Genomic DNA, 23,793 nt, shown 5'->3' on the forward strand with positions numbered 1-23,793 from the left:
ATGCTTGTCATGATCGACAGACCGTTCCCGACCTTTCGATGCAGGCTCGGCCTACGAACGGCACAGGCAGGTCCTCGTTGCAAGAGGAAGCTGCTTATAGCTGAGCCACACGGCACGAATAGGACCACGAACCGGTCGAGATCACGCTGAGCGGAAGGACTGGTGCTACCAAGACGGCTAGTTTTACGGGAAGGTCGTCCGGATCGACACGCATACAGGCACCATCGCCTGCTAGTGGACGCAGAGACGCCGCCTCTCTTCCTCCGAGACGGCTCCATCAATGCCGGCGAAAAATGGGAACCCCACAGAAGCTCTGACCAAGACGGCCTTCCACCCCAGAGTGTTGCTGCCCGCACGTTGGCCGGAGAGCTGCTGCCATTGGGCCATTTAAGCAAGTCTGTCTGACTGATGCTCGTATTACGTGGGTCGGCGATGATCTCAAGCCTCTGCTCCGTACTCGTGGATGATCAAGTCCATGCTGGTTGTCATGCGGCCGTCATTACAGAGTGACAGTAATGATTTCATCGAGGAGTACTCCGTAAACAACTGCCTGCGATATGCGCAAAACGCCATCGGACTTAGTAGTGCGCATATTTATCGTATCTGACGTGTGCAGTGCGGTATCATCTTATGTTACATGCATCTAGAGATACGAAGTACGTATGCTGGCTATCGGCTTTGGGTCGGCCGTATGAAATGGCACATGGCTAATACAGGAAGGTGGCAGAGTTCGGGGGCGGCCTAAGGCGGCCTAATGCGGCCCGCTTTAGTTTGCTGCTGCGAATACTCCGTACTTGTATCATGTTAGCACTGATAGGTGTTTTCGAGACTGAAGGTGTCGGCGACGCCGAATCCAAGACACGTTTCACCGAGCCGTCTGTCATCGGTGTCGAAGTCAGCAGGGCCATCCATCTGCGCACGAGGTGCGCCATCCGCCCTGGGGCGCTGGGTTTGATTCTTGTTGGTGGGCTGTACTTTTTCCACCAGGGAAAGGACGGATGCTACTTTTGGTTTGGCGGACAATACGGTCGAAAAAAGCTTTTGCTCCTTACTTGCGCTCGCAAGCCGTAGAGGCGCTAGAGCGATGCGCTGACACCATTGGCCGCCGGATGATTAATTGCGGGGTTGGCCGTGGGACATACTGTTCACATGTAAAAAGGCAGAGAGGCCAGGTACAAGATACGGAGCAGACTGCCGTCAACGAGAGCAACGGTCGTAAGATGCCGCAGACGAGACAGACCGGCTCACCGTCGGCGAAGGCGAGGCAAGATAAGGAGGACCGCGGGGCACGGAGGGCTGGCGGACGACGCCGAGGTGGCATGGCTAGGTAGTATCGAGATAGACGCAGCGCATAGTTTGGGTGCAGAGTGGCGGGAACGAGCTGGCACGGAAAAAAAAAGAAGACAGGATTATGGACTGGCTGTTGGGTGGCTCATTCGGGCAGAAGATCGGCGCAGCGTTCTTGCAGGGACAAAGTCACTTGCCGTGCTGACTGGACGCAAAAGGTACTTACATCTGGTTTTACACCACGACGAGAGAAAGAACGCTCGCTGTTGTTCCTTCTGTTTTTTCGTCTGCTTGCTTCTTCTCCACCCACCCCCACAAACGTGTGGAAGGTGCAGCAGGCAGTCCTCTCGTATCGCTCGTTATCAAGCCGTCTGTCATAGCTACATACAGAGCTCCTTGTCAGCGTATCTTTTATCTTAAAGGCCCCCCCCTCCCAACCGCCTCTTTTCTGGACTCACCTTTCCCTTGTTTTTCTCGCACACCCCCCTCCCTCCTCCAGCAGACGAAGAGGCAAGAACTGCTCCAGCACTTTGGCAATTCCTCCCTCAAGCTTCAGCATTGTCCGCCCTTGGCCTCTCTCTCTCTCTCTCTTAACCTCATCATGGGCATGCTTGACTTTAGGAAACGGAAGGAGGAAGAGGAGACGGCGCCCGTGTCGATCTCCGAAATGGATGCGGCCGTTGTTGCTCCGGCGAGCGAGAAGATGGTCACACTCTCGGTTGCTGCCTGTGGTGCCGGTCTCTTCTCGGACGGCTATGTCAACAACGTGAGTCTGGTGTGGTTCCTGTGATGTTTGCGCTTCTCGTGCAGCTTGCCCTTCCAGTCGCTCACTCTCCTGTCCAGGTGATCGGCTCCGTCACCACCGTCCTCAGCTTGCGCTATGGCAACACCTGGAAGCATTCGCACGCCAAGAGCGTCGTCAGTGCCATCGCTTTTGCCGGCACCGTCGTTGGACAGCTCTTCTTTGGCGTCCTTGCCGATCGCTGGTCGCGCACCAACTCTCTGCTGGTGTCCACTGTCATCCTGTTCATCTTCACTGCCCTGGCCGCCGGCTCGTACTTTCATGGCTCTGTCGTCGGCATGTTCAACATCCTGACCGCATGGCGCTTCTTTGTCGGCATCGGCATCGGCGGCGAGTATCCTGCCGGCAGCGTGGGCTGTGCCGAGGCTACGGGCGAGATCAAGAGCGGCTGGCGCCATTTCATATTCATCATCTTCACCAACAGCCTGATCGACGTCGGCTTTGTCGCCGGTGCCTTTGTGCCTTGTGCGTATTTCCTTGGCCACCTCTTTCCCTTTTGGGCCTGGGACTATGACGGAAGCTGACTCAGCACACTCTCAGACGTCGTTGCTGCCGCCTGTCACAACGAGCATCTCGACACTCAATGGCGCACGATGCTTGGAATCGGCTGCGTTTTCCCCTTCCTCCTCTTTTTCATGCGGATTTTTGCCAAGGAGCCGGAGGAGTTTACCCGCAACTCCATGCGCAACGTCCGCACTCCATATTGGCTGGTCTTCCGCTTCTACGGCTTCCGTCTACTGATTGTCAGCCTCATCTGGTTCATCTATGATGTACGTTTCTGGCACCCCGGTTTCCTTCTCATCCATGTTTCTGACACACGCCTAGTTCCTCACATACGCCTTCGGTATCTACTCGTCGGCCATCCTGTCCAACATCTTCGACTCCGATGCTCCTCTGACGACCGTCTTTGGCTGGAATGTCGTGATCAACCTGTTCTACTTGCCAGGCTCTATTCTGGGCGCCAAGGCGAGCGATGTTCTCGGCCCTCGCTGGTGCCTCATAATCGGTGTCTTTCTGCAGGCCATTATCGGCTTCGCTATGGCCGGTGACTACAAGAACCTGTCGCAGCCGCACATGGTTGGCGCCTTTGCCACCGTTTACGGCATCTTCCTTTCGCTGGGCGAGTTTGGCCCCGGAAACAACATCGGCCTGCTGGCCGCCAAGACTTCTGCTACCGGCATCCGTGGTCAGTACTACGGCATCGCCGCCGCCTTCGGCAAGATCGGTGCCTTTGTCGGCACCTACGTCTACCCCTACATCGAGAAGGCTGGCGGCAGCGATACCAACGCCTCTGCCCAGTACCCTTTCTATGTCAGCTCGAGCCTGTGCATCCTGTCCGCCATTCTTGCTCTTCTGTTTCTGCCCAACGTCGGCCAGGACACCATCGCCCTGGAGGATATTCGTTTCCGTGAATACCTCGAGAAGAACGGCTGGGACACTCGCCAACTGGGTATGCGCATGGGTGAGAGCATCGATGTGATCGAGAATGCCGAGGGCGTGCCGGATTCCAAAGCGTAGAGGCAATCGGGACACGGACTTTCGATTGGAGGCGAGAAATTAAGAGAGAGAGCAAAATTGGGTCGTCACGTTTCTGGCCTAGGCCCATTTCTTGGGTATAGATTCGGAGAAGAAGGGTCATTGTTGTGGTTCTTTCTTTCTTGTGCTTTGGTCGGGTCTCTCTCCGAATGTCTGTTTTGGGACGTGTAATTGTCCATGATACCATTTCGATGTTTTAGATTAGCGAACAATGAAGCTACTTGATGCTCTTGTCTTTCGTCTAATATTTTCCGGAAAATGGCTAGACATATATTACGTAATCTCGACTCACGCTAGTCCAGCTCGACGCCGGCGATGGCAGAGCTTATAAATAGATCCCCCGCATCCGCTTCGCTATGGCCGACCTCGCTTTCAGACGTCGGTGGCGTGTCCAATCCCGAACGTCCCATATGGCGCTTCAACACGCACATTTCCACCGTGATTCCAGGCCCAAAGGCACAGCCAACGATGTATTCCTTGGGAGTGCCACCGGGCGCGATGGTATCCATGTCTTTGTCTCGCAGACGGTCCAATACGCTGAATATGGTGGCCGAGCTGGAGTTGCCGTGGTTGATGTACGTATCGTAGCTTGCCCGCATGTGTTCTGGCGTGATGTCCATGGCGCGTTCTGCACCGGTCAGGATGGTGGCACCGCCGGGATGCATGGCCCAGTCAAAATCATCCGGCTTCTGATACGCTGACGGTAGCTCTGGCACAGACGCGATGAGATCGGCAAACGCTGGAGACAGCTGGGCAGCCGTCAGCTGCGGTACTCGTGGTGACAGTACGACCTTCCAGCCTGTTGAAGGCGTGTTAGATTTTTCACCGGTCTAAAAAAGCAAGGAAGAAAGAAGGACTGGAGCATCGCACCGAGTGGATCGACATTGAATCCCAGGTCCTTTTCAGAATCCGGGATCACACGATGATCCCAGCCGAGAAGGTCGTAAACAGGCTCAGCCGACTCGCCGATGCCATTGCTCAGCACCAGCGCGCTCGCACAGTCGGAGAAGAGGGCGACGCCGATCCTAGTTTCTTGGGACGCGTGGATGCTGTCGAGCTCGCTCCGCACCATGATGGTGCTAAGCTCCAGGGCAACGACAAGGATGCGAGCCGGCTTGCGGCGCATGGCATGACCGAGAGCCAGGTTGGCGGCAGTGCGCAGTGCAGCAAGACCGCCGCTGCATCCGACGCCGTGCAGGAGCACCTTTTCGACCTGATGGGTGATGCCTAGGCCCTTGACGACAAAGTGGTCGTAGCCGGGGTTGGCACTGTTGGTGCACGTGGTCGAGACCACGTGGGTGATCTGGGTCAGGTCGATGTGTGCCTCCGTGATGGCCTTTTGTGCTGCGCTGACAGCAAGCGGCACACCGTCGTCAAAAAAGGCCTTGTTCAGCTCGGCTATGGACGGTGCCGCTTCCTGGTTGACGAGCGGATGGTCGGGCTGGCCGATGGACGAGCGCGCGTCTATGCCGGTATATCTGTTGATCGAGAGCACCTTGTCCATCCTGTGCGAGAGTCAGCTACCACCAGGCCGGTGCATCGTCACGTCCATTCGCAGACGTACGCTGGCGACTTGGGGTAGAAACGCTTGCTCACAGCCTCGAGCGAGTCTGGGCCGAGCGCGAAAGGCGGGTATTGGCGACCAATGCCGGTGATGGAGAGGCCAAGACCGTCGAATCGGGCTGCTGTCTCCATAGTCTGGGATGTTGACGAAAATTCAAAATATGGCGCCCAGAAAATCAAGAGTTGCAGCCGAAAAAAAACAGACTTCTGTTTTATGATTTGTCAAAACGCACTTTCCTCGCAGAAGGAAGGAGCAGACGAGTGCTTCAGCGTGGGAGCGGGGCGACTCGAGATAGGAATTGTGGAAGCTGGGCGTGGCTGCGGCTGTAGCTTTGCTCTTGGGGCTGCGAGTAGCTAGATCGAGAATGTCGAGACACAGGCACTTTCTGCTGGCAAGCTTGTTCTTGCAGACGAGAAACAGGAACAGGAAGCGTGGCCGCGATCAGAGCGGGAGGCGAGCCCGCCCTAATTATAGATGGCAGCTCCAGAAAATAAAAGTGACAGGGGCTGCGATTCGGCACTCGTTTAAATCTTAATCCACTGAGGAAATCCTGGGTGGCTGAAATGCTACGACGTACGGAGTACGGAGTACAGATATGACGGGCAAGAAGACGGCCGATCGGCACGGCGGCGGTCCAGGCCTGCCAATTGGGATCGCCAACGAATTTACCTCCAACAAAAGACCTGTGATGCAACGGAAAGGATGCCTCGGGAACGAGCTGCTGGCCGTCGCTTCTGACGGCCTAAAGTGTACTTAATGCGTATTAGTTAGTATTCAACCCGGCCGGCACTCGAAGTTGCTCCGAGTCGGGGGAACTCGTCTGTGCTTTGCCCGAGTCCACTATTTCGTCACTGCTGCGACGTTGTCCTCATTTGATGTTTTTATATTTCCCTGATTCCCTAATAAGCGGCCTGACTTTCTTACACGGCGCGACATCGCGATCTAATAAAGTGTCTGTAGAAAAAAGCTAACTTTCACAGCCTCAACACCGGGTCCTCTTTATCAATAGACCTCGAGGCATGCCACACGTAATCCCTTTCCTTTCCTGGTCTTTTACGCACCCTCTAGCAACTGCTGTTTCCTTTACAGCTCGTCGTGGCCGCTCGGCTCGTCGTCATCGCCGCCGGCCTGGCTGTACATCTTGCTCGTGATAGGGTATGCCCTGTTGGTTGGTGGTTAGCAGACAGCTTCAAAAATCGCCCGCTGGCCCTCTCGGTGCACACTTACACGTTGGACAGCTTCTCCTTCTGCTCCTCAAAGTCCTCCGTATCGGCCGTGGCCGCGTTCTCGTCCAGCCATTCCTGCGTCTCCTTGACGGCCTCGATGAGCGTCTCCTTGTCCTCTTCGCTGATCTTGCCGCCCAGACCGTCCTCGTCGCTGACCTGGTTCTTGAGCGAGAAGGCGTAGTTCTCCAGACCGTTGCGCGCCTCAATGCGCTCGCGGGTCGCCTTGTCCTCCTCGGCATACTTCTCTGCCTCGGCAACCATGCGGTCGATCTCGTCCTGCGTAAGCCGGCCCTTGTCGTTGTTGATCGTGATGCTCTCGCTCTTGCCAGTGCCCTTGTCGTGGGCAGACACCTTCAAGATGCCGTTGGCATCGAGCTCAAACGACACCTCGATCTGCGGGACGCCACGCGGTGCTGGCGGGATGCCGGTGAGCTCGAACTTGCCCAAGATGTTGTTGTCCTTGGTCATGCTACGCTCGCCCTCAAACACCTGGATCAGGACCACTGGCTGGTTGTCGGCCGCAGTCGAGAAGATCTGCGACTTGCGCGTCGGGATGGGCGTGTTCCGGTTGATCAGCTTGGTCATCACGCCACCAGTCGTTTCCTGTTGTGCCGTTAGTAAGACGTGTGCAGAAGGAGAGGGCGTCTTTGTGAGCCACGTACAATTCCGAGAGTGAGCGGGTTGACGTCCATCAGCACAATCTCCTCAGTGCCCTCCTCGCCAGACAGAACACCGGCCTGGACGGCGGCGCCGAAAGCGACGGCCTCATCGGGGTTGATACCCTTGCTGGCCTTCTTGCCGCCAAAAAACTCCTCCAGAAGCGAGATGACCTTGGGGATACGGGTAGAGCCACCGACGAGCACAATGTCGTCAATCTCAGACTTGCTGACCTTGGCGTCTAATACCGAGTTAGCTCGTCCTTCATTCACGGAGGGAAGAAACAGGCAGACTTACCCTTGAGAACCTGCTCGACAGGCTTCAGCGTCTTTTTGAACAGGTCCAGGTTCAGCTCCTCAAACTTGGCCCGGGTGAGCGTCTCGGAGAAGTCCTCGCCACCGAAGAAGGACTCGATCTCAATGCGCGTCGACATCTGCGAAGACAGAGTGCGCTTGGCCTTCTCGGCCTCCCGCTTGAGCTTGCCCATGGCCTTCTTGTCCGAGGTCACGTCGACACTGTTCTTCTTGTTGAACTGCTTGGCGAAGCTGCGGAGATGCCTGTTAGCTCACACGCGATCGTCGGTATACCATACACGGGACTACATACTGGTTGATGATGCGCTGGTCGAAATCCTCACCACCGAGATGAGTGTCACCGGCAGTCGCAAGAACCTCGAACACGCCCTGGTCGATGGACAGGAGAGACACATCAAAGGTACCACCACCCAGGTCGTACACAATGATCTGGCGCTCGCCGTCCGTCTTGTCAAGACCGTAGGCGATGGCAGCCGCAGTGGGCTCGTTGACGATGCGCAGGACATTCAGGCCAGCGATAGTGCCGGCATCCTTAGTAGCCTGGCGCTGGTTGTCGTTGAAGTACGCGGGCTGTCAACCGTTTGTCAGTAGCTGTTCAGTTACGTGTCCCCATGACATCCACAGGCCGAATTGCAAACATACCACTGTAACGACAGCGTGCGTGACCCTGGTAGTCGGTTAGTACGGACACGTTTCCAATGGAAGCCAACAGCCCTGGGGCTATGGAGCATGGCTTACTTCTTGCCAAGGTAGCCCTCGGCGACCTCCTTCATCTTGCCGAGAATCATGCCGGAGATCTCCTCAGGCGAGAAGGTCTTCTCCTCGCCCTTGACGTCGACCTTGACAACCGGCTTGTCAGCCTTGCTGACGACCTTGTACGGGAAGTGCTTGATGCTGTTCGTGCATGGTTAGTCAATCGGAACTTGGTCCTGGAATGCGAGAGACGGGACGGTAACGCACTCAGTCTGGACGTCCTTCTCGGAGAACTTGCGTCCAATCAGGCGCTTGATGTCAAAAATCGTCTTCTCCGGGTTGCTCGCAGCCTGGTTCTTGGCCGCTGGAAGGAGGGTTAGCAGTCGACCGAGACAACAGACACGGCAGAGAAAGCTACATACCATCACCGACCAACCGTTCCTCCTCGGTAAATGCGACGTATGACGGGGTGATACGGTGGCCCTGGTCGTTCACAAGACTGGAAGGCGGAGTCAGAAAAGAAATCCCGCGTTGCTTTGCACCACGTGGAGATAAGGCACTTCTAACTCACATTTCCACTTTGCCTTTTTGCATGACACCGACACAAGAGTATGTCTAGAGAAAGTCAGTCGTACGTAGCAGCTTGCGCCACCGGCAACGAGGCTCGGCGGAGGCTTTATCGCTGGGAGCTCCAACTTACGGTGCCAAGATCCTGTCAGGGCCAATGGGTTAGCATACTGTTCGGAGTCTTTTTTTCTAAAAGCATGGATGTGGTGTCTGTCTGGGCGCAAACTTACAATGCCAATAACGGTGCCATATTCCTGGACCTCGTCTGCCCTCACCTGGCCGACAAAGGCAGGTGAGAAGAGGAGACAGAAAAGGGTGACGAGGGCGAGGCCGAGGCCGAATTTGGGACCCCTCCAAGAAGAAGCCATAGCGAACGAGATCTAGCGATCGCTGAGAAAAAGATGGGCGCGGTGCTGAGTCCGAGCAGTGTGATGGAGCAGGATCAGGGAATCAAATAAAGGAAGGGATAAAGATCGACTGGGCACCTCCTCGCTATGGAGTGACAGGGACCGAGAAGTTGTGTTCTGGCGGGAGTGAAGAGAATGCGGGAGAAAGGTCGGGGGAGAGGTGTTCAAGATATTCTTTATAAACTGCACTAGAGCTTTTCTGTCCTCTTTCGAATAAAAGAGAGGTGGCCCGCTTGAGGACACCTTTCAGGTCCACATACAGTGGTATCTTACACGTGACGTCGCCCCCGCTAGGCAGCCTATGACGGCGCTAAGTCCTACGGCCGCCCTAAAACGTGCTGTATCACTTCAGCCTCTTCCTGTACATTTGCATTCTGCTGTGGTCGTGCGTCCAGAGAGTGATTATCTAACGGCATTTTGGCATTGGTCATGACTACTTTCACAAGACCGCCGCTCTGATTGAGACGAGACCATCGTAGTGAAGCGAGCTTGAAAGCAGTGTCCGGCGCCATCGTCCAGGCTGTCCTCAGTCCGGTCCCGGCTGAAGTTTCCACACGTTTCCATTCGCCAGCACCAGAAGAGGCAAAAGTGGATCCTGCCACAGTGGCCTTTCCCACTTCATAGAGACAAACTTTAAATCGAGATGACTGCGACTCTGAGACAGCATTGACGACACCTGTGCTCGCCACTTGCTTACGGTACGAATAGAGGACACCACCTGCAATGCTGACTATTGGCGCACAAGAGAGGACACACAAGAAGACACACAAAAGAACACATTGCAATCGGACGCATCGTGTCAGCTGTTATCAGCCGATCCTGTATCATACTTTCTCTTCTTCCTGGGGACGTCGTGCTATCTGCCCCGCGCACATGTCGGTGTCGCTCTCGGCTCTCGCCTTTCTGGCCCATGCCGTCGTCGAGATCCCGGCTGCAGCCTCGTTCGTCCTGACACCACAGCGGCAGCTGAGCCCGGCCGCAGCCACGCCAGAGGTGCTGCTGGTGCTGCAGAACCTGGGCGGGCTCCTCGTCGCCTCTGTCCTCGCCAGTCTGGTGCTGGTGGCAAGGGGCCACGCCATCGCCCCATCTACCAGAGGCCTACTAGCCCTGGCCCTGGGCAGTTACCACTTCTTCCCCTGCCGGCGAGCGGCCCTTCGGCTTAGACACGATATTGGCATCAGGGGACCACAGGGCCGCACGCTGGGTGGCCCAAGAGTCCATCTGGTCGTGCACCTTGTCTGTCTGGCCTTGCTTGTTCTGGCCGGCCTGACCGACGTCATTGTTGCAAGGCACGAGTGAAATACAGCGATAACAAAGTCACAGTGGCGAGCGGTTGTCTGGTATGTGTGTTGCGCCGCCTGTAAAAATATATATCCTACAAAACACAAGACAGCAGCAGTCCGCAGCCGAGCCGCCAGCTCAGCTGCGGAACAACCGCAGACCCTCCTCCTCGGGGCTGACGCCGTTGTCGCTGCCGTTGTCGCCGTCGTCGCCGTCGTCTTCGTGCAGCTCGGCACGCTGACCAAAGATGGTGCCGAAGAGCCGGTCGATGGCCTCGGGCTCCCACTGGCGGCGGTCCTCGGGCGCCATGAAGTTCTGCAGCTTCTCGTGCACATTGAAGCGCATCTTGCGGCCCTTGCTGGCCTTGCGGTCGACCAGCTTGCGGGTCTTGGCCTCCTTGACTGCCGAGGCCGCCCAGCGCACCGTGGGCAGGGCGTTGCCGGGTGCTGACGAGTCAGTCGTGCGCTGGTCGACGAGCTCCTTGAGAAGCAGCTGGTAAAAGTCGGCGTCATCGTAGATCTCCGCGTCCTCAGCCACGCGTCGTGCCGCTTGCACCGGAGCACAGGATCGCGGCACCCGTGTCCGCCGGACCAGTCGGTCTTCGGCCGTGGCCAGCTGCTCGTCCAGCACGACTGTCAGAGCCTGTGTCCCGGTCGATGGCTGGAATCGTTTCGAGACCGACGCTGATCCCGCGCCTGAAGCCGATGGCCGCTGCACCCGCATTGCCCATCGGTCCAGCACCCTTCTCCGCTTGCCCTGTGCTGCCTCTTCTGTCTCGGCCATCTGGCGGAAGATGGTTTCGCACGAGCGATCGTCGTTGTCACTCCGCTTCCGCTTCTGCTTCGGATCGGTTGTCGACGTCTCGGTGCCAATGTAAAACGACTGACGGATGCTCTGGATCGATGCCAGAAGCGCAATCGCCTCGGCTGCCGTGCTCTCTGCCACAGCTGCATCCATGGCGCGGCCCTCCTCGGCGGCCACGTGCAGCGAGTTGGACGCCGTCAGCGCCTTTTGCATGCGGATGCGCATGTTCAGCAGCGCGTCAAACGTGCGGCGCTGCTGGCGCACGGCAAAGCCCTTGTCGGCGTCCGCCTTGGCCGACTGCGATATCGGTGCCAGCATGTGTTGCCGCTCCTCGGCCAAGATCTTGCGCGTCTCTGCTTGCGCCTTGGCTGTTTTTTGGTCGACTTCGCCCTCAACTTCTTCGTCATCCTCCATGTCGCTGTCGCTCAGCTCGTCTTCATCTTCGTCGTCTTCGTCGTCGTCCTCATCCTCATCGTCGGCAACCCGCGGCTTTGAGCTACCCCGAAAGGTGAATTTCTGCACCATCTCCTCGTCACTCGAACCAAAGGCCTCATCGCTGTCGATTTCCCCGTCATTGTCATTGTCGACATCTTCGGCACCTTCGACGTCAACATCCTCAGGGTCGTCAAACTCTTCCTCTTCCTCTTCCTCGTCGTCGTCATTCTCGTCGTCAAAATCGCCCTCGCTGTCTTGCTCAAGCTGCTCGCGGCTCACGCGTGCGCCTCTGTAAGCTGGTCCTAATGACAGCGCCTGCTTTTGCCGGAGCTTGGACTTTCCAACAGCGACATAGTGGTCGGTATCGGCCCCGACGGCGTCCTTGCCGTCTTCGCTTTCACTTGCGTCGTCCTCATCCTCAAGCGGCGCCTCTGCCTCGGGATCAAGCTCTGTGGCCAAAGCCTAGTCAGCACACAAGAACATACTCCGACAGATGGACGCCTGAGACAAACCTTTCACTGGGCGCTCTCCGGCGAAGAGGCGGGCACGACCCTTTGCACTCGGCATATTTGACAGGGACGGCAGGATGGGAATGAGCGATCCTCTGCTTGGGTACTTGTAGGCAAAGCTAAGAAGCGTGAATGGAAGAGAAAAAGATGGCGACCTGGTGGACCAAGCTGTTTTAAAAAAAAGTTGCGCTACACCGCCTTCCTCGATTTGTCTCATTCGCCTGATTGATTTTTCCACAAGAAAAGATTGACCGGACCAAAGCCTCTTTTCCGTCGTTCAGTTATGGAGACGAGGTGCACAAATACACAGAGCAGAGTTCGAGAAAGACGTCTTCTGCGTTCTGTCCCTCTGATGGCCAACACGGGGAAAGAGCAAGCGAACAGAAAAAAAAAGTAATGCCGGGCATATTCTGACCGCCTTTGAAATACTGCCCGTTTTGTAAGCTACGGGGAGGCCTGTGACGAGATACCGCCCGGACTAAAGTGCAAGACCAAGGAGCGACATGACCGAAGCAAGCGACAATGTCGGCAGTCCCTCGAATGAGATGCAGCGTTAGACATGCATTGAAACGGACGCCTGGCCTTCTCCGGCCGTTTCAGAGCCAGGCATGCCTGCGTCATGAGAACCCGCTGGTGAGGCTGAGAGCCGAGAGCCGAGAGCCGAGACGAGTTCGAGAAAGGACTCAGGCTGATGATGGAAACAGGGCCTTCCCAAGTCCGGCACACCCCCACGGCTGGACCGACGGCTGCCACCGAAGCCGCTGCCGATCCGAGACGTAGCCAAGGTCGTGGCCGTGTCGTCGGCCAAGGGTGGTGTCGGCAAGAGCACAATTGCAGGTGGGTGATCAGAGAAGGGCAGAACAGCAGGATATCGGCTGACCGAGCATGTTCTTCTGTCCTCAGCCAATCTGGCGCTGGCCTTTGCCCGACAGGGCTACCGGACCGGAATCCTCGACACGGACATCTTTGGTCCCTCCATCCCGACGCTGTTCAACCTTTCGGGAGAGCCTCGACTGTCAGAGAGTGAGTGCTGATGCAGACGTTTTCCGGTCTGGCGCTGTTTCATCTTTTCTTGCCAGCTCACAACCATCTCCCCACACAGACAATCAGCTTGTCCCCCTGACCAACTACGGCGTCAAGACTATGTCGATGGGCTATCTCGTGCCGGCCGGCCAGGCCGTCGCCTGGCGCGGGCTCATGCTCGGCCGCGCCCTCAACCAGCTGCTGCGTGAGGTCGCCTGGGACGGCCTGGACGTGTTGGTGCTGGACCTGCCGCCCGGCACTGGCGACACGCAGCTCAGCATCGCCCAGCAGGTCGTCGTGGATGGCGCCGTCGTCGTGACCACACCGCACACGCTGGCCGTCCAAGACGCCGTTCGCGGTATCCAGCTCTTCCGCAAGGCCAACGTGCCGCTTCTCGGCATCGTCCGCAACATGGACGTCTTCTGCTGTCCGCACTGCCATGGCGAAACCCGCGTGTTTGGCGACAGCGACGCCGTCACGGCCGCCAGCACAGACCTCAACGTTCCCCTACTCGCCAGCATCCCGCTGCACCCCAGCATCGGCGACGACGCCCATCGCGGCCGGCCTACCGTCGTCGCCGAGCCCGACAGCCAGCGTGCTGCCGTCTTCCTCCAGTTGGCCCGCGACGTCGTCGCCAAGATCGGTCTCGACGCTCGCACCGTCTCTACGAGTAGTGGCCGAGAGCCGGAGCGGACACATTAGCACAGAACAGTTAGTCACATGCGTCAAAGTGAAACAATATCACAAAAGGCTGTAGGATTAATTATTCTCTCTCTCTTGTCATGTCACTCGTGCCACTCTGCTGTTGTCTCTGTCTTCAGTCCTTTGCCTGGTTCTGGAGCAAATTCGCACCGGCCGGTCCTTTCGTCGATCCCATTTCAAATGGGCCTGCATGACGGATAGTTCAGACGCCAGCCTTTGCCGTTAGCAATGTTGCGCTCTTCAACAGAAAGAAGGGGGAACCACAGAGAAGCAACCGCCAAGCGGCAAGTGAGGAGATGCGGAGGATGCATATCAGAGAGACGACCCTGTCGTGCAGAGGCACACCCGCCAGAGATCTCTCGGCAACACGGCGCCGCGGCGGATAAGATATGAAAAGGGACGATGCACTGTGCTCAATCGTTAGTCCAGATCCTCATTGGTCTGGTAGATATGTCGACTTCTCGTAGGGTCTTTGCGCATGGCCTGGCCCGAGCCTGTGAATCCGACTGAGACCTGTTAGAGAGACACGAAGTCGGCAGGACAGAAAGTGTGTGAGAGAGGGTACTCACCCCGCCCGTGGATCCCGTCTGGCGTCCGGAACATGCTGTCCTTTTTCGTCATCGTCTTGCCGACCTTGGACTTGCTGTTGAACTCCTGCCACTTGCTCTTGCCCGCCTCCAGCTGCTTCGTCGCTTTGATCTTCTTGAACTTCTTCACCGGCGGCCCGTCTGCCGATCCATCCGCCCCTCCGGTCTTGCCCTGCTCCTGCAGCGCCTGTGGGTACAGCTGGGCCGCTGCTGACGAGATCATGCCGCTGCTGAACCGATCGACCGGTCGGCCAAACGGTGGCGGTGGCGGTGTGCCTGTCCCTGTTGTTGTTGCTGCTGCTGCTGCTGCTGTCGGTGGAGGAGGCGGTGGTGGCAACGAAGTCGAAAGCGGATTTGAAGAGGCCATTGGTGGTGGTGGTGGCGGTGGCAACGAGAGGCTCGAGGGTGCTGCCGATCCGGACTCGACGCTGTCCTGCTTGCGCTTTCCACCGTTGCTGTTGCTGTTGCTGTTGCTGCCACCACCTCCGCCTCCGCTTCCGCCTGTTCCGACCGGCCGGATGTCGCGTGCCCGCAGCGTCTCGATCGTGTCGTACGACTTGAACTTGACCGTGTACATGGGCGCCGCCTTGGACCCCGTCACTGACATGATGCGCGCCGTGTAGAACGATTTGTCGCCCGTCACCCAGCGCGCCAGCACCGTCTCGTTCACCTTGAACGTGACGGCTGGCGGCGCCGAGGACGACGTCGATGATGTCGGCGCTGCCGTCTCGCCGTCTTCCTGGTCGGCTACCATCTGCTGCTGCTCCTGCTGGCCTGTCGCGGTCGATCCCGACGGCCGGGTGCCGCTCTTCGGCTTCATATCGGCCATGGAGTCGATGATTATCTGCAGCGCCGACTGCAGCTCCTCCTTGAGCATGTGTAGCTCCGCATTGTCGGGGTCGTCGCGCAGGGAGCTGAGCACCAGGTCGAGCTGTTCACGTCAGTACGGGTGGATGAGGACAGTGCTGCAGCTGCATGCTCACCTGCTCCTGATATTGGCTCCGGTCCTCCTCCAGCTGGGCCAGTTGCGCACTCATCTTGTCGAAAGGGGGCTTCGTTCGGAAAAAGGTCTGCTACGGCCAGGTCGGTGTTGGTCTGGACTTGAAAGGACTGTCTGCAACACGACAAGATGCTTGCGATTCGGCATTAACGACGAAATTCCGACAACTTGGTCTAGTTTCGTGCCTGAAATTAAAGGCAGAATCACGTGCTCGCCACTGTTCACTCCTGCTTTATACGGAGTACAACACATCAACATTACTGTCTATCTCCTTCCAACTTTACCGATGTGAAGCACGTTCAAATAGACAGTTCCATTTCTTCGTAGAACGACATTGACGACGGGCTTGGTAAACATGACAAAGGTGTCTCCCTCGTCTACTTTTGCGTTTTCTAGGGCAACCCTTCCAATTTCGAATTCTGGGTGTTTGGACAATAATTGCGCCTCTCGTCGCCTGTTACTTGTAGGTGGAGGTTTCATTAAGGCTAGACGGCCAGTCATCAAAGCCAAGTCGTATCACGTATAGATATAGACTCAAGGTAGGTTAAACGATGGCAATTAGGGTTGAAAGAGCAAAGTTGAGACATTAAGGTTCAGTAAGGATAAGAATAGAAGATAGGGAAAAGGACTGGGGGAGGCCGATTAAGCATCTTCCTTTATAAAATAAGAATTGTACGGAGGTCCCTGCCAAAAGCGGCGAGCCCTTTCTTTTAGGAGGGTCCCCGTACATTAGTGAAACGAAATTACCATACTAAGACAAAGTTTCTTTGATTCACAAGTAAAACATGCATAGAAACCAAATCTCAGTACGAAGAGACACCATCCGAGCTAGTGTTAGTATTAGGAATATCAAATTAGAACCCGCACAGAGCCCTTCCACCCCGGACTTTCCCCCCCTTGCTGCTGCAACCTGCCGATTGCAAGAGCCATGCAGAGGCCTAGCTAGTCACCTCTTGGCATGCACTTTCTGGATGGCTAAAAAAGGCAGGCAAGCAGGTGTTGCAAAAAAGCAAGTAATAGTACACAGACAATAGAGGTACCACAAGACGGTATAAAACAAAAGGAAGAAAGGCAGAAACAAAATACGCCTCAAACCAGAAGCTAAGCCTCGGGGGGGTGCTATTCAACATTCTGGTACTGCGGGCAGGACACCATAAAGAACAGTTCCGGAAAGAACTCGTCATTGCCAGACTGCTAGTCCTGACTGGTGCCGAGATACAGGTTCTTGTCCCACATGCTCCGCAGCAGGGTCGTGACCTCGTCGTCCCGGTCGTCGACGATGCTCGAGTCGCTGAGGTGCTGCGGGAGCTGGCCGTAACCAGAGCCGCTACCAGAAGCCTCTGCAGTGGCTGCCCGTGACAGTCCGGGCGTTGGTGGGGCGTGGGTCGTCACCGAGGCGTTGAGGATGTCGCGGCGGATATCGCGCTCGCGGAAGCTCTGGTTCAGACCTGCTGTCGCGTTTCCTGAAGTCGGACGGCTTCCACCACCACCACCGCCACCGCCACCTGCTGCGGCAGCCACTGCTGCGGCAGACATGGTGCCGTTTGCTGCTGCTGCCGGGATGCGCCAGTTCTTGTCGTTGCCAAGGCGGTTGGCCAGGCGGTCGAGACTGCGGGTGACCGGGTTCTGGTAGCGCCGTACGACATAGTACTCCATGCCCGTCTTTTCCATCAGCTTGCCGATGCGCGGGTCGTGCACACCGAAGCCGCCGGCACCCAACAGCGGGCCAGCCGCCGGGCCTTGATGCTGGCGGCTGTTGCGGTCCAGACTGGAGCTGGCGCGCTCCAGGTTGAGCTTCTGCTGGGTGCGGCTGAGCTCGGCCGGGGGGGCTGGTTGCATGCGGGTGCGGCGGGGGTTTGTGCCCCCGTTGCTACCGGCACCGTTGGTGCCGATAGGGCCTGACTCCTCGTCGTCCGTGTTCGTGACCGTTTCACCGCCAATGGACCGCGGCCGGTGGTGGTGGTACGAGACGATGCCCGAGGCTGACGTCATGGCCGAGCCGACAAGATCGGGGTCGTCGATGCGCCGGCCGGTGCCAGGCCGTGAGGACGAACTCGCATAGAAAGACCCGTTGGCGGGCGTGGCCGAAGACGACTCATGGCTGCCGGTGGTGATGAAGCGGGACGTCATAGGTTCCCTATCACTGCTGCTACCGTTGGGGAGGCTGCCTGGAGGAAGCAGCTGTTGCTGCTGCTGACCCTGCCTGGGTTGCTGTCGTGGCAGCGGGCGGACTTGTGAGTGCTGGTCGCTGTTGGAGTCGGATGAGGGCGAGTGCGAGAGTCCTGTGGCGGCGGCTGTCTCTGCAGACATCTTGGGCGGAGCGCCTCGGGGCAGTGTTCGCGGGAGCAGCAGTCGAGTGGTGGACGAGTTGGGGGGCAGGTGGGAGGCCAGAGAGGCCGACGACGATGACGTCTTGTGCAACAGCTGCGGCGTTTGCAGCGGTTGCAGCGTTTGCAGCGTCTGTGGTGGCTGCAGCGGGGTCTCGTGTTCGTGGCCGATGACCGGAGGAGACGACACGTGGACGTCCTGCAGCAGCCCGATGGCAGACTCTAGCTCCGGCTCCGGCTCCGAGTCGTGCACCTCAGTCTCGCTACCAGTCTCGTCGTGCTGCTGGTGTTGCTGCAGCGGATGGTCGATGGCAGTGGACGAGCCGGCGTCAACCCACTCGTCGTCCTGGGCCTCAGGCGTGCCAATCTCGAACCGGATCTGGGCGTTCTTCTTGTTAGCTGCGGCAGCAGCGGCGGCGGATGCGCGCGACTTGTCGGTGCCAGCGGGATGCGATAGCGTCCGTTTCGGCGTCGGGCGGCTGCCGTGAATGGCGCGTTTGACGACGTCTGCGTGCGACCGGTTGCGCTTCAGGGCCGACACGGAAGCATTTTTGTGCAGCAGCGAGGACGTGGAAGACGAGTTCGGGTTGTTCCGCTGCAGCTTGGCCGAGGACGAGGACGTGGTCCGGCGATGGGCGACGGGCGGATGGGCGGACGAAGAGGTAGCCGTGGCGTCGGTTGGGGGAGCTGCGACGATTGAGGGTATCTGGGCTGCGAGATCTTGTGTAGGAGAGAAGGAGAGCTGCCGACGGTGCGGTGGCTGCTGCTGCTGCTGTTGCTGCTGTTGCTGCTGTTGCTGCTGTTGCTGCTGTTGCTGCTGTTGTTGTTGCTGCTGTTGTTGTTGCTGCTGGGCAATCTTGGTTGAGGAGGTCGAGGCGACGTGGTGCAGGTGGCTGTGGCTGTGGTGGAGGTGGTGATGCTGCGACGGTTTGTGCAGGTTTTTGGACGAAGAAGCGCGGGCGTGCAGCCGAGAAGAGCTGCCACCGCCGACAACGCGTTTCTGAGCTTTGGGACGAGGATAGGTAGGGCCAGCTGACGTCGGCGTGATGGGGGTGATGGGGGTAGTCGGGCTGGTCGGTGGGGATTTTGGCGGATCCGATTGTTGCTGTTTCTGTTGGAGTTGCAGTTGCAGTTGCTGTGGCGGCTGCTGCTGCTGCTGCTGCTGCTGACGATTTTGCTGGTTTAACAACTGCAGCGGGGCCTGTGGCTGTGTTTGCCGCTGTGGCTGCCGCTGTTTCTGCTTCTGCTGTCTCTTCACCGCAGAAGAGTCGTCCTCGCTGCTTCCATGCCGTCGTCCCCCTGATTGGCCAGCACTGTCGCTTTCGCTTACGGTGCCGTCCATTACTTCTGTGCTTCTAGACTCTTTTTTTTTCTTTCTTTTTTTTTCTCCAACTTGGCTGACGCACACCCCTCCCCCCTGGGTGACGTTTTGCAGCCGCGTAGATCTGATCTGTCTCGTCGCTTGATCTTCCTGCTCTCTCTTGTCTCTGCTAGCTCAGACGTGCTCAGCTTCCCAGTCCTCTGTCGGCCCCCCAACTCTCACCAGCAAATGCTGACCGTCAATGCTCCCACGGCAGGCTTGCAACTCTGTGGCGCAGCTCCCGTCGTCGCGGGGTACCAAACGGGACTGGCGTTGGACGGCACGAGAGAAAAAACAGGATTGGATTGTGCCGTGGCTGTTTTTGGTCGTATTTTTGCCGTCGGTCAGGTCGGACTAGGGGATGGGATCAATCGGCCGTTCGGGTAGCCGGCCAATCGCTTCGTCGGCAGAGGGTCGTGGCAGGTGTCGGCAGGATGCTGCTCAGAGCATGAAGGAGAAGGAGAAAGAGAAGGAGAAAGAGAGCGAGAGAGAGAGAAATTGTTGGGGTCGGTCCGTCTGGGTCTCTTCGGAACAAAAATAGCGTTGCTGAGTCGATTGGCGGAGTCACGGGGACTGCCAGCAAGCACTAAAACAAATAACAGCAGGGCTGCTCCTTCCCCAGGACGGTCCACTGCACCAGCTGGATTGGCTGGAAGCTTCCCCGCCACGGCGGAAAGATCGACAGCGAGTCGGTCTGGCCAGGTGGAATGCGCCTGCCTTATACGACGTATCACGGAGAACTCCTTAATATTGATTGACTACTCCGTACTCCGTACTTGCACTTCTATTGCTTCAAATTTGCTCCAACATTTCAAATCATGTCTCACTCATGTCTCACTCACCTCAGCTTCCAACACCAGCTCCTCCTCCAATTCAAACGGATCGCTGACAATCCGCCGCCCTGCCTGCGTTGCCATCACGATCCGGTCCACCGGGCTATCCTCGCAGACGAGCAGCCGATGGCGCAGCTGCAGCGTCTGGCCCTCGCGGTTGGTCCGACCAAAGGCCTGATCCTGCTGGCTGTGCAGACGCAGCGGCCCGGTCAGCAGCTGGTAGCTGGCCACGGTAAGGTCGTTGCCCGTGCCGGCATCGCGAAACGTGCCGACGAGCACGCGTGGCACACCAGCCATCAGCTTCTGGGTTGTCGTGTGGCAGTCGAGCCGATTGAAGCTCTGCAGCAGTGCCGTGCGTTCGGCCATCCGCATGTCCGCATGCAGAAAGACGGTTGGCGTGTCGGGCCGCAGCTTGCGCAGCGCCATGTACACAAACACGGCCTCGCCCATGCGCGGACACAACACCACCAGCTTCTTCGCCCCGAGATCTTGTTTCTTGGGCGGCAGTGCTGATCCTGAACCGGATCCAGATCCCGGCTCCGAACTGCCTGTTCCCGTCGTCGTTTTGTCATCTGCAGCGGTGCCTCGTCCTCGGCCTCGGGCTTCGCTCTTCGGCACCCGGCGCCGCTGCGTGTCGGCGTCCATCTCGTCCAGCGTCGCCAGGATCGTTTCCAGATGTGGGCTTCCGGCAATGATCGTGTCCAGGTGCTTCTGAAAAAGCGCCACGCTGGTTGGATCGCGCGTCTCCGTCTTGCGCAGCTCAGTCCGGATCGCTGCCAGCCCAAAGTCCATCGCCGGAGGATCTGCCAGCATCAACGAGGCCGCTCCTGGAAACGTCGCCAGGATCTCCAGGTTCATCAGCTGGTTGAACAGCGAGCTTGACCGCACCACCTGCGCCCAGTTGGCTGTCGACTCCTCGGCTCCCGCTCTTGCCGTCACCATCGTCTCGCGCACCCCTGCCGCCACCCGTGCTGCCACCTGGCCGACGTCTGTTCGCAGTGCTGCCGGCGTCTTGTGCACCACCACTCTGGCTGTCACGTTCTGCAGCTGAAAGATGCGCCGCCCGAAAAACGTCGACGCCTCCGTGTGCCGCATCACCAGTCCGCCAGCAAAGAAGCGTGTCGCCCGCACCCGCACTTCGGCTGCCTGCTCTGTCGTCCCGGTCTCGGCCACTGCACTCTCATAGGCTGCCTGAAGTGCCTGCAGATCGACAACTCGGCCGCCGTGGTGCCGGTGGTCGGCATTGTCCCACTCCGGAAGTTGTTGCACCATGTCGGTCACCGTCTCCAGGTCGGTCAGTCGTGCCGGCAGCGGCGTCCCTGTGATGGCCCAGAAGTTAAAGTTTCCGCCGCTGCTTCCGCCTTGCATGTGCTTGTGCTGCCGTCCCAGCGCCACCGCTCCCTCCCGTGCCTTGTGGAACTCGTCGACAAACTGGATCCCGATCGGACAGCCGTACACCGTCTTACGCTCGCGCGACCCGGCCTTGCGCCTCGCCGGAACGGCAATCTGGAAGAAGTCTATCAGTCGGTCCGGCAGGTGAGAGGCCAGCAGGATGAACCGCTCCGGATACGCGTCCTTGGCCGTGCTGGGCGTGAAGCTGTAGGCCACGTCCGTCACTGTGGGCTCCCAGCTGGCTGGAAAGTGCCCGTCGGCCCCCTTTCCTCTGGCTGGACGCACGTCCATCTGCAGCTTCTGTCGCAGTCGTGGCGCTGGCGCCATCGCCGTGTCCTCCTTAGTCATCTTTCCGTAGAACACCACCGGCTCAAAATACTTGTGCTGCAGCCGGATGTGCTTGATCGTCTTGACCCAGTTGTCCAACACGGTCGGTGGTACCAGGACGAGCGATGCTCCTCGGCTGAGATCGTCGGCCAGCCGCCTCGTCACGCCGCCTGGGTTGGCATAGCACTCGATTCCCAGGGCGTTTCCGCAAGGACAGGCCTCGCTGCTGTTGTCATCGCCAGTTGCGCTGCGTGCAAGATGCTGCTTGGGAGCTGCTGTGCTGCCTGCCGCCTTCTTGTCCTCGTGCTCGCGCATCTGCCATTCCCGCTCCACCTCGGCCCGGTTGTATCCGATGAAGGCCCGCAGCAGACAAACCAGCAGGCAGATGTACGTCTTGCCCGTTCCCATCACGTCGGCCAGCACGCCGCCAGCAAGATCGCGCTCCATCCGGCTTGACAGCATCCAGTACGCCGTCCACAGTTGGCTCGGCTTCACCCACATGTTGTCTGTGCCCGGCACCTTGATCGACCGTATACGCGCGTCTTTGTGGTCGTTGGCATCCAGGCAGAGCAGCGAGCAGCAGCGCTGCCACTCCGCCTCTGTTGGCGACTGTGCCTCCGGAATCAGCGCGTGCAGGTCGCCCTCCATCGCGTCGCCCCGTGCTGCGTTGGTGTCAAGCGTCTCTAGGATTGACGCCGGTGCTGTCGGCTGTGACTCCTCCTCGGCCGGAAACTCGTCTTCTGGCGTCGCTTCGCCCTCGACGACGGCCGGCCTCGGGAGCTCCGACATCTCTGACAGCGGATAGGGGCTGATGTTGGACTCCGACGGCTCCGAATCAGACGACTGCAGAAACGGCCACTTGGGCGACTCCTTGTCCACAAGATACCACGCGTTTCCCGTGCATCGGCCGCATTTGCACCCGGTCCTGCCGGGTCGTCCATCGGAGCCGTTGTGGTGCTCGTCGTCGTCGTCGCCCTCGGCACCTTGTCTGCGCTCCGTGAATGACAGCGCGTACGACCTGCCCGAACTGACTGATGGGGGTGGCTGGTACGACAGCGTCAGGCTTGATTCGAAGCCGTGCGTGTGGCTGCGCATGTCCTCCAGCAGGCGGCCGTACGAGATGGCCACGAGGAAGAAGACGGCTCGCTCGCGTGGAGCCTGAGCCTGAGCCTGTCCTGCTGCTGCTGCTTCTGCAGTTTCTGCTGCTGCCGGGTTTGAGGCCCGCAGGCCCCGGCGGATGCAGTCGAGGAAGTCGTGCATGTCCGAAACACTGTTGATGCGCATGCTGAAGAGCTCCTTGACCTCGCCGTCCGTCACCCCGACGGTCCGCTCCATCTCGCCCGCCCACATGGCCCAGTGTCGCACGCTCTTCTTGTTGGACATGCCGTAGTCGTCCTCCAGGTCGGCTGCGATCTTGTGGCAGTCAAAGTTGTCGACCGAGAAGGGAAAGTCCTCCTGGAAGCTGGCCGCGTGGCTTTCGTGCCGCCACGCCGGCGCCCTTGTATGGTTTGTAAAGTATTCGCCCAGCAGTCCGTTGCGGCCGCGCCAGTCTCGCGCCGAGTAGCCGGCGTCCTGGATCGCGTAGCCCGTTATGTCGTCCACCTCCAGATGCAGCACCATAAACGGCACGTCAGCCAGCGTTCTATGGCCGCCCAGTGTCGTCGTCGTCGGCGTGTCGATCGAAGACGACGACATGGACCCGACCACGGCCTCGATCGCGTGGATCTCCTGTCGCAGCAGCTCGTTGTTTAGCCAACCTCCTTGATTGTCTCCTGTGATGTGCTGTGTCTCCGAGGGATCAGACAGCGCCGCCCGCAGAGGGTCCAGCTCTATCGGCATCGTCATGCTGGCTGGTCTGAGCTTGGCTTGTCGGATGACCTGAATGTTGAATTGTTGTTTCGTGACTTGGGTCCTGGTTGAGTCGGTGAGTCGTTGTGATAATAAATAGCCGGGTGTGTTTGCAGAACCAAAAACCACTGACTGCCTTCGCCGACAGGGGCATATTTATAGCCGTTTGCATGACCAGCTGCATGGCTTCAAAGGGACAGATGCACATGCAAACGAGGTTCAGAGAAGTGGCCGGAAACGGCTCGCCAGAGAGGCACAATGAGAATTGTGCGGCGCGGAAACGAGCCCGATCTGGCGTCTTTGTTGCACGGA

The 23,793-nt window shown here is 58.3% G+C and overlaps 10 protein-coding genes across 10 annotated transcripts; 5 read left to right on the forward strand and 5 right to left on the reverse strand.

Moving 5' to 3' along the window:
* Positions 1-801: 801 nt before the first annotated feature.
* CMQ_404 (uncharacterized protein) lies at positions 802-1,331 on the forward strand (the record flags this gene model as incomplete). Its single annotated transcript, XM_014317483.1, has 2 exons — positions 802-923; positions 1,160-1,331. 2 exons carry the CDS (start codon positions 802-804, stop codon positions 1,329-1,331), a joined length of 294 nt encoding a protein of 97 aa, XP_014172958.1.
* Positions 1,332-1,888: 557 nt separating this feature from the next.
* CMQ_1627 (major facilitator superfamily transporter phospholipid transporter) lies at positions 1,889-3,607 on the forward strand (the record flags this gene model as incomplete). Its single annotated transcript, XM_014318706.1, has 4 exons — positions 1,889-2,053; positions 2,131-2,554; positions 2,630-2,859; positions 2,915-3,607. The coding sequence occupies 4 exons, from the start codon at positions 1,889-1,891 to the stop codon at positions 3,605-3,607; spliced, it is 1,512 nt and encodes a 503-aa protein (XP_014174181.1).
* Positions 3,608-3,918: 311 nt separating this feature from the next.
* Positions 3,919-5,320, reverse strand: CMQ_376 (uncharacterized protein; the record flags this gene model as incomplete). The annotated part of the gene is made up of 3 exons (XM_014317455.1): positions 3,919-4,424; positions 4,496-5,130; positions 5,190-5,320. 3 exons carry the CDS (start codon positions 5,318-5,320, stop codon positions 3,919-3,921), a joined length of 1,272 nt encoding a protein of 423 aa, XP_014172930.1.
* Positions 5,321-6,272: 952 nt separating this feature from the next.
* Positions 6,273-9,014, reverse strand: CMQ_679 (er hsp70 chaperone; the record flags this gene model as incomplete). Its single annotated transcript, XM_014317758.1, has 12 exons — positions 6,273-6,351; positions 6,417-7,018; positions 7,078-7,313; positions 7,370-7,617; positions 7,679-7,956; positions 8,029-8,053; positions 8,125-8,280; positions 8,347-8,443; positions 8,502-8,578; positions 8,651-8,694; positions 8,780-8,791; positions 8,877-9,014. 12 exons carry the CDS (start codon positions 9,012-9,014, stop codon positions 6,273-6,275), a joined length of 1,992 nt encoding a protein of 663 aa, XP_014173233.1.
* A 912-nt stretch (positions 9,015-9,926) lies between these two features.
* CMQ_983 (uncharacterized protein) lies at positions 9,927-10,352 on the forward strand (the record flags this gene model as incomplete). Its single annotated transcript, XM_014318062.1, has 1 exon — positions 9,927-10,352. One exon carries the CDS (start codon positions 9,927-9,929, stop codon positions 10,350-10,352), a length of 426 nt encoding a protein of 141 aa, XP_014173537.1.
* A 120-nt stretch (positions 10,353-10,472) lies between these two features.
* On the reverse strand, positions 10,473-12,140 carry CMQ_954 (vesicle-mediated transport protein; the record flags this gene model as incomplete). Its single annotated transcript, XM_014318033.1, has 3 exons — positions 10,473-11,556; positions 11,884-12,022; positions 12,086-12,140. 3 exons carry the CDS (start codon positions 12,138-12,140, stop codon positions 10,473-10,475), a joined length of 1,278 nt encoding a protein of 425 aa, XP_014173508.1.
* CMQ_961 (hypercellular protein) lies at positions 11,290-12,146 on the forward strand (the record flags this gene model as incomplete). Its single annotated transcript, XM_014318040.1, has 2 exons — positions 11,290-11,508; positions 11,886-12,146. The coding sequence occupies 2 exons, from the start codon at positions 11,290-11,292 to the stop codon at positions 12,144-12,146; spliced, it is 480 nt and encodes a 159-aa protein (XP_014173515.1).
* Positions 12,147-12,604: 458 nt separating this feature from the next.
* Positions 12,605-13,807, forward strand: CMQ_1394 (nucleotide-binding protein; the record flags this gene model as incomplete). The annotated part of the gene is made up of 4 exons (XM_014318473.1): positions 12,605-12,715; positions 12,787-12,919; positions 12,986-13,105; positions 13,185-13,807. 4 exons carry the CDS (start codon positions 12,605-12,607, stop codon positions 13,805-13,807), a joined length of 987 nt encoding a protein of 328 aa, XP_014173948.1.
* Positions 13,808-14,227: 420 nt separating this feature from the next.
* Positions 14,228-15,431, reverse strand: CMQ_1588 (uncharacterized protein; the record flags this gene model as incomplete). Its single annotated transcript, XM_014318667.1, has 3 exons — positions 14,228-14,313; positions 14,377-15,325; positions 15,378-15,431. The coding sequence occupies 3 exons, from the start codon at positions 15,429-15,431 to the stop codon at positions 14,228-14,230; spliced, it is 1,089 nt and encodes a 362-aa protein (XP_014174142.1).
* Positions 15,432-16,588: 1,157 nt separating this feature from the next.
* Positions 16,589-23,478, reverse strand: CMQ_1728 (uncharacterized protein; the record flags this gene model as incomplete). The annotated part of the gene is made up of 2 exons (XM_014318807.1): positions 16,589-18,721; positions 19,924-23,478. The coding sequence occupies 2 exons, from the start codon at positions 23,476-23,478 to the stop codon at positions 16,589-16,591; spliced, it is 5,688 nt and encodes a 1,895-aa protein (XP_014174282.1).
* Positions 23,479-23,793: the final 315 nt, after the last annotated feature.

Source organism: Grosmannia clavigera (genome assembly GCF_000143105.1).
Source record: "Grosmannia clavigera kw1407 unplaced genomic scaffold GCSC_140, whole genome shotgun sequence".
Lineage (NCBI taxonomy): Eukaryota > Fungi > Ascomycota > Sordariomycetes > Ophiostomatales > Ophiostomataceae > Leptographium > Leptographium clavigerum.